The sequence below is a fragment of the Anser anser genome (genome assembly GCF_964211835.1).
Source record: "Anser anser genome assembly, chromosome: 19".
Taxonomy (NCBI): domain Eukaryota; kingdom Metazoa; phylum Chordata; class Aves; order Anseriformes; family Anatidae; genus Anser; species Anser anser.
Window position 1 is genome coordinate 6,072,832 of NC_139740.1, and position 9,236 is coordinate 6,082,067.

A 9,236-nucleotide genomic window follows, 5' to 3' on the forward strand; every position below is an offset into this window, starting at 1 on the left:
AATTTAGCAGCTTACTGCATCTTTATAGATGCAGCAACAGTGGATAAACAATCACAGAGGTATAACCTCACAAAACATACCACCTTGGTGACTTTCTTAAGATACAGAGTCTGTATATTACTAAACCTTTTGTCACACTATGACTAGAAAACACCAAGTAACTCTTTCTTAAATACTTAATGTTATCCAACATGACAAAAATACAGCAGACTGTATTGTAAACTGTCCATAAATCAAGATATGAAACCATGGATCATATAATTTAGAATCTAAATTCACATCATAATTCGAAGGATTTAAAGAAAACACTTTTCTGCTCACTACACACACATATATTGCTTATAACTGTAGTCTCAGATGAGCATGCTACAAATTATGAAATTAAAAAACAAAACCAAAAAATAACAAACACAGGCTAGGATGTGGTAACTTACAGAAGCAGCTCTTCTGCAATTAACATCACGATCAAATACTGCAGCAATAACCAACGCACTGAGGAAATAAAATATTGATTATAAGTACCAAAAATACAAGAAGAAACGTGCAATATCATTTCATTATTTAGGATTCCAAGCAAAACATTCAAAATATTCTCTAACTAGCTTTTTTTTTTTTAATATAATTCTAAACTAGAATTTGTGTTGAAACAACCACATACTTCCTTGTTTCTGCAGTTTGCTGTGGACTTTTCCATGGCATAAACAGACAACTGCCATCCTAGTACAGCAAAACAGTTTAAGGAATATACAAATACATTTAACTACGTGGAAAGGTTTTATATTTTAGATATAGCACGAGTATAAACTTGGACATATCTAACATCTCAAATGCGAGACAGTGCAACTTTAAATTAAAACTTGGAAATACAGTTTCTCAATAGCCAAATACACAGTAAGTCTTAGGTAAGGCTTAAGCAAAACTAAAAGTTAAGCAACGGAAGCTTTCAGCTATCTGTACAAGCATGATCACATGATTTAAGTAACAAAAAAACTGTAAACAGTATGCAAATTCTGTTTAATAAGTGACACTTTAGGATAAATTGCAAAGAAGTTTTTGAAAAGGTGACCTGTAGATATACAGGTGTGATTATACAAAAATATTATTTTGTGAATGAAATCTGACAACCCTCCACAGTTCAATTCTTTCTACTGCAACAGAACCACATTTAAAAACCTGCCACAGAACACAACAGAGAGAATACATCCCAAGACATGAAGTCTACAGCTTTAGAAATCCACCTCCAGCATTCAATTAACTTCAGTGACAAATAAATATCACTTCAGGAGAATCATTTAAGCAGAAAATTATTCCTTTCAAACTCTGAAACTCTTCATTACGTTATTTATTGACTCCAGGCAAAACAGGAAATAAATACTGGCTGAAAAGTAATTCCAATATAGCTTTGCTTTAGCGTAAAGATATTAATTACACTGATAATATCAAACTTCCCTGGGTAATGGCTATCAGTTTCCTTACAGGGCAGGAACTATGTTCTTAAAATTCACTGAAATGCATAAACTGAATTTACAGAGGCAGTAGTGATTACCTCCATTAAGGGAAACAAGAGACAGAAAGAAAGAATGAAATAGAAAATAAAACCCAATAAGTGTAACATTTTACTACAGAGATGTAAAAATTGTTCTAAAGACAGTAAATCCTTTCTTGTTGCTACTTGCGTGAACAACTCCTCTCCCTGCTACAAAGGCATCAAGCGATTACAAGACAAAACGAGGTCATCCATGTGATAGCAACTGGAAGAGCAAATGTTTATGCGGCATTCCATTAGGAAGAAGCTTACATGGCTAATTGTAGAAAGAGTGCTGGGTCGAACATCATCTTCATACGTTAATCTGCTTCTCTGGCATACAGAGAAACTTAAAAATCTTTTTATAGGAACATTTCGGAAGGATTTCATTTTAATTATAGAACACTCAAAACTAAAGAACTGGCTAGAAATTATCCTGGAAAGCAAAAAGAAGAAAATTTCTGCTGGACGTTTCCAATTATATGGACTATATGATAAAACATGATTTTGTCTGTTATGCAAAAGTTCAATATTGTTCTATTCTGAGTAAACAAAACCAAAAAACTCATCAAGCCGGGAAGCTCAGCAAGCAGAGTGCTGCCCATACTATGTCAAAGGTAGCCTGACGTTAAGTGTTGCAGAGTATTTCAGAAGAGCTTTGCTGGGTCAGATTGAAATTCTTCCAGGTCATTGTTTTGTCTCCAGTGGTAGTGAAAAGGGACACTTCGGGCTGAGTGTAAGCACTTACATGCTAAATATTAATATGCTAATTTTAAAAGCTATGCAAGTCTTTCCAAATTTCAAACATTAAAAGTTTGTCACTGGAGAATAAATACTGCTCCTTGCATTTCATGTTTACACTTAAAATTTGGTTTATTAAATATGATGGAAAACAGTTTCAGATTGTTATATACAACATGAGTTTTTGGCCGATGTTTCTGCTTATAATTAAACAGTACTTTTCAATTTTTCTTATTCTTCTGTTACCTCAAGAAAAACTTGTATAGGTAAAACCAGCAAAACAACATACTGTCTATGCGATGCCACCTGAGCTATACAGTGCTGGGACTGAAAAACATGTGTAAGAAAAAAAAAACAAAAAACACAGGAATTTTGTCATTACCACCCAGCCATATTATATTCATAAACCATACTGTAGTCATTGTTTTATGTTAATCCTTTCAGTAAAAGTATTTTAAACTTATCAAACTACATGAATAATTTTTTCAAGTTAATTCATATTTTAAAATGCAGGCACAGTCTGCTGCAACACATGGATTAGCAAGGAAAGCAACATGCCTAAGATGAAACATGTTAAAGGTGTCTTCACCTGTCTGCTTTGTCGTGGGAGTTTATGTGATACTCCACCAGGATTTCCTAACATAAAGAAACTGTTTATGTCAAACAAAGTGGGATATTTTTTAAGCTAGTTAAAGAATCATGTCTTGACTTGTCTGAAATATACCACACCTGACTACTAACAGGTAGAGCAAAGAGTGGTTTTGCATCTCGCAGTCTCTATGAAACACCTTTTGTAGTTCCTTGAGGTATATTTAGCCTGTAAGCACGACAAGCAACTAAGGGTACAATAAGCACACAAACAGATTTTAAAAAGCAAGCTGCAATTTTATCAGCCTACTGATCATTCTTGCTTTTTTCCTGCTCCCTTCCATTTACCCCACGTACTCACTTAACTGGCTTCAGGGAAAGTTAACAGGACTCAGAGGAGGTTACCAGCTCACTTCTTCAGCCCAACATTGATTTCATTTCCTTCCCCCAAAAAGCCAGAAATAATCAGAGAGCAGAGGCCAGACAGGTGATGGGCATCAGCACACAGAAATATCAGGTTTCCCTCTGCTTGTAAGTACTGGATGTACCACCAAGTAAGTCTGAATTTCCTTTATCACCTGTGACAGGTACACTATACTCACAAGCAGCTTATACTATTACTAACCTCTGAGAATTTACTACTATTAATTCAAACATACCACCCTGAAGCTGTGGGAAGAGAAAAAATAAACTCTCAAACCTCTTGCCAATTTGGCACAAAAACAAAATTCCCTTCCTGAACTCAAAAAAGGGAAAAGTCTGACTTGTAACATCACAGAAAACTCTCTTCCTTACTAATAGCATTAGGGGAGGGAAGGCTTAACAATCAGCACAAGCAAAATGGTTTTGAACAATCCCAGCAAGTTAAAAAGAGGAGGCAAGACCAGCATCTGCTGAGAGCTGCTGTTGCAAAGAGCGAAAAAAAAACACAGCAAAAGGCTGTTGCAAACAGCCTTCTCATACCTCTTTAGTTGTACCAGTACCCCAGTTGTGGCTACCTGGTGAACTGGATGATGAAAACAGACCTAGGCTCAACTATACATTTATTTTTAATCAGAGAAGCTACCCATTCACTTTACCACTTGTGGCCGTGTTATTCTCAATTGCAGGAGCAATAGAGATGAAGCACACAAAAGTGGCTGCTTCAGCCAGCATTAGTAGGAGAAAAAGCCCTTCAGACCGGTCTCAAGTTTAATTTCTTCTGTTTAGATAGGCAAGGAGAAAATAGGAGAAAATGATAAACACAGTGACCAGTCCCACTTTTACACTGCGCCCTTGCAGTCCCTTCTAACCCAACTACTTTCTGCTAGCCAAACTCCCCCACTTTTGAATCCAGAGTTACACAGTCAGATGTTGTTACACAGAGATAAAAGTCGGCATCTTCAACGTGTTACTTCAATCCCAAAGTTTTGGAGTAAAACATTGGAAGTAAAATAAATACACATATAGAAGAGAGCAATAAAGAAAACGCTCGGGAGTTGCAAATTAAAATGCTGCTATTAAAAAAAATAAAAAAGCCATATGATGCCCCTGCAGGAAATAAGTTTACACAAGTGCAAGACGCAGTAGGCGCAGAGTAGGCTCTCCTCTGAAGGCAACATTCACATACATGAAAGAAAAAGCTATTCTTAATATTTCATCATGGTACAAGATGTAGCTCAAAGCAATGCTTCAGATTTCCCCAATTCTGCAGGACAATCTTGCCCTGGAGCAAGCTACATCATTTATCCATAGCCACACCTTCCTTTTTTTTCCCTCTTCAAAAACAACACACCACCGCAGGGAAGGCAAAGCTGCCTGTACTCCTACACTGTACGCACGTATTCAGATCCCTCTAAATAATGATCTGTTTATTGATTACCTAACTAAACCATCAAATGATAAATAAAACTATATTCTGACCATGCAATAGTTTCATATAATTATGATAGGCAGCAACAATTTAATTTTTAATTGTATAATAGAGCAAAAGTATATTTTCCTCTTTAGTTTTTGTTTAGGTTTTAAACAAAACAGCTCTGCTTCTTAGTGTGCACCTGCCACTTTACAGACAATAATTTCCACACCCAAGGGGGCAGGAATCAAATTACCTGCATTTCCAAGTTATTAAATTATATTTAACTTTCCTCATAGGTAAGCTTAAAAAGACTGCATGCATGTGCAGACTGGGAGAGAAAAAACATCTCAGTCAAGCAGTGCTTTTATGAAGATACGCCTGAATAGCAACTTCAGTATGTGCAAGTATTTCAAAATGTAGTAAGCTGATCCTGCATTAAAAGTGAAGTTTCATCTACTTTGCCAAGAATCTTCTTTTTGTGGTCTTGAAGCTGGAATAGATCATGCAAGGTTTTAGAAACCAGTTTAACTGGACTTCTAAAAAAATATATAAACAAATGTTAGTAAGCGTATCTTGTTGAAATATGGATAGGGAAAAATATCAACAGATATGTAAAAATTAAAATTCTCAGGCAAGTACTTCTAATAAGCATCCTCTATTTTTTTTCTTAAGAAGAATGGTAAGAAGAGTGGTCACTGTTTAATCATTATACCCACTCAACACCTTCTAGTTACCAGCAGTTTTTCAGTGCACTTACTCTACTACGAAGGCCACCTTGTCTCTCGACTCTGAGCATTCTTACCAGGCAACCAGCTACTTATGCTCCAAGTTCAGCATTATCTCCAGCCAGTTCAACAGCACTGTTAAAGACTGTGAATGAAGGATAAACCATTTGCAATTTCTAGCACCATGACAATGCAAACAGTTCAGGATCTCAATCACTTACTACATCTTTTTAACGAGGTACTAGCTTTCTTTGCAAGTAAACAAATTATTATTTTTCTTTAAGAACCTAATAGTTTGTATTCTCATATAGGCACGTATTTTTGCTGTGTAATTCACCTTACAATGGATATCATGTACTTTGTTTCAAGATGCTGAGTTCTGCATTTTTTTTAAGGGTAGCAACAATTTGCTTGTGGCTAGAAGTATGACTCTTCTTTAAGTAAAACAGTGACACACCTAAGGCTAGATTTAAAAAAAAAGAGCTGTATGTAATTATTGGCTTGCTGACACAATAGGTGAAACTGTGTGTCATACCCTATTTGAATATTTTTTTTCTACTGTTTCTCTTTGCAGTGGCAATTCTACCTTCAAGAGCTGATTGTGTTAAGAAAAGGTATGGCCAACATAACTACAAAGATTTTTACGTAGAGCCTTACTATAGCATTAATACTGGCTAAAACATTGTGCAGCTTTGTTATAAAACTAAACGTATAAATCACAACACTTTACGACTGAAAATAATAAATTTTCAGTTCCCCCCCAGCTGTCTACCCTCCGTTTCATTCCACTCCACCAACTTATTCCACATAGGTGAAGTTGCAACTGGCAAAGCCACAGTGGTAACTTGTATTACTTTAGGTAGAAGACAGCAATTATTTACACCTGGCGTCTTCCTAAAAAAAAAAAAAAAAAAAAAAGAACTTATTTCCAGAACAGATTGAAAGCTAAAAGACAGGAGGGAGCTTCTTCAGAAACACAGCACTCTTCGTAATCGTGCAAGAGCTTTGTAACAGTAAAACAAAGTACCACAAATCATGTAAAATCAAAATAGTCAGCTTGCACCTACATATGGAGAACAACATTGATTTGCGTTGTGATAGGGCAAAAGGAGTAAAAGAAATATATTGCTCTAAGCATCATGAATGGAAGAAAAATTCTGAAAAATGGAAGAACAGAACAGAATGCTGATAAACTGAAGGTTTCTAAATTTGCACTTTGGCTTTGAAGTTTCACTTGGAACAAGCTTTCCAGACCTTTAAACAAACCTTAAAGTTGCTCAACTAAGTGGATGGAAACAGAGAATTTACTTCCATAGGGCTGCTGACCAAATCTACAAAAAACACTTGCTTTGAACAAGACCTAACTATTGGATTGCCACGCTCTTCCTCAAGTTTTGCTTGCAGCCTGAATATAAATATATTCCTCCTGGTTTAAAGATAGCAGTAAATAACTTTGCACTGCCGTTAACACCCTCTTAGAAGTATTTCGTAACATTATACTCATTCTGTCACTCTATCTTCATTGCTACCATCATCTGTGCTGGTTAGATTTTAAAAAGCTGGCTAGAATAAAAAAAAAGAAACACACCCCAAAATGCAATCACTATTTCACTGTGCAAACATATCTTTCGGTACCTTTATATTAATAATTTACATTGAACTCAACTGGAAGACCATTTAAACATGACCCTTGAAAATAAAATATTTCCTTAATAACTTATTAGGGCAAGCATCACTCACTATTTCTAGCATGCTTATAACTGAATCATTCATTTCCTAGAGTCCCAATTCTCTTTCCGAAAATCATCCGGCAGCTGTAGACGGCCTCACATTCCAGAACAGCTTGGTGTTACAAGACTCCTCTCCTTGAGTCTCTAGACTGTTGTGGATGAAACATGATGAAAATACCATGAAAATGCTTTACCAGAGACACAACACTAAGAATCTTAGCATTTTTTTGCCTGTTTACTTTGTAGAAAAGATATAACAGCATTAAAAAGGAAGGAAGAAGAACAGCATTTGGCTTCCAGAAATGTGACAGCAGATTCTTAGACAGAAAGATTTTATCAAGGTCTCAAAAAATGCCAGGAGCAGGTACCACACAGGTAGGAGACACTGTCCTGTGACCCTGCGTGAAAGGGCCAGCATTGGAAAGTGAGAATACAAGGATGAAAAACAGCAAAGACCAGCAAGGGGAAGGTGCACTAGGCTCAAGGAATAAAAATGGGTATGTAGGGTCTACAGACTGTCTCAAGGAACCTTCAAAACTGGCTTTAAAGAAGAAGGAACAAGATGTTTTCTTTGGGCACCTGTTGAGCTAAGTAAGCAGTCCTGCATTTCCAAACAAGGCTGTTTGGGTGTGATTGAAATAGTTCTGCCAGCAGTCTGGAAGCAAGGCAGCACTAGAACTAGGACTAGGTTTCCAGGACCTATAAATATATAGTCCCTATATATATATATATATTTAAAGGTAATACTAAATGACTACTGATTAAAAATCTGCCAATGGAGACAAAGATGTCTGAGTTGCTGATATGAGAGCACACTAAAAGTCTGCCAAAAAACTGTGAGAAGCTACCTCTGCGTTTACAGTGCAAATCACCCATTAAAGACACCTCGAAATGTCAGCAAATATGCTGCCAACAAAAAGACTACCTACTGAAGAGAGAATCCCAAAAGACTAGCAAAAATAGGAGGAAAAGCATGAGAAGAAAGAAGGAAAAAAAGGAAAACGTAGAACCAGTTTCTAGCTGCAGAAATATCCTTAGTGTTGGGGGAACCTGCACCAACTTCTAGTCCACCGTTACAGCATGACAGATGTTGACTGGGATACCTTCTAAAAGTCCGACTTCTGAGAGTCTTTTGAAACAGAAAGAACAGACTGAAAAAGAAGTACTTGCGTATTTACCCTTTCAACTAAAAGTTGTTTTGTCAAAGTAGTCATTCTAGACTGTGGTACTCTATGAAAACAAAATATAACAAAAGAGAAAAAAATTCTCACATGTATTTGTTAAACTTAACGAGAACCTGCTAACAGTTGTAATAAAAATGCTTTTTCAGAAGTGAGATATTACTAAGAATTCAAAATCACCACGTAGAGCTCAAGTTGTTACCACTTTTATAAACTGGAAGTGATTTAATTTTAAAAGTATTCTTTACTCAAAATAAACTTTGATCTTCAACATTTCAGAAGGAAAGCTACAACTCATACAGAAGTATCTGGAAGTTCAGAAATGGGTTTTTAGCAGATCTGAAGTCTAGTTTATTCCTTTAGACCTAAATCAGCTCAACTTGCAAGTCAATCTGATATGCTATTTCTTTGCACCATACAATCTGATAAAGTACCAAAACTCCTGGATCATTAGATACAAGTGTGCATCTGAAAAAGTAGGAAGTAACTTCTGTAAGTTTTCTCTTCTCCTTTGACCCCATAAAGCAGCTCTGCAACTTCAGAGTGTGTGTGTGTGTACGTGGCCAATATCTGATTTTAAATGTCTTAAAGATAGGGCATTACTCTCCCACATTATTAACTTCTAGAGGATACAGCATGAGACTACTAGATTAACTTCTAGTTCCTCCTTAGTTTTGAACAGATTTTAAAAATTAACTGTACTTCGCTCCGTTTCTTATCGCAGCAGCTTACCTTGAAATCTGGTTAATAAACGGAATCAGTTCTGAGGGATCATAAGCACGAGCAAAGGCCCAGCACACATAGCACGCTGCATCTCTCACGTTGGAACCCACGCTGCATGATCCCCTCTTCTCATCATATGTCAGAGCTTTCAAAATGACAGGAACCACTGTGAAATGGAAAAGGGCA

At 36.4% G+C, this 9,236-nt stretch overlaps 1 protein-coding gene across 1 annotated transcript in view; it reads right to left on the reverse strand.

Annotated features, from left to right (window-relative positions):
• Nucleotides 1-9,236, reverse strand: part of TBCD (tubulin folding cofactor D) — a 126,963-nt gene that overhangs the window by 63,161 nt on the left and 54,566 nt on the right. Inside the window, exons 15-16 of the mRNA XM_083805757.1 lie at nt 9,060-9,216; nt 435-492 (exon numbers count right to left, since the gene is read on the reverse strand). Coding sequence (XP_083661883.1) covers nt 435-492; nt 9,060-9,216 — 215 coding nt within the window. The remainder of the gene's footprint in view (nt 1-434; nt 493-9,059; nt 9,217-9,236) is intronic.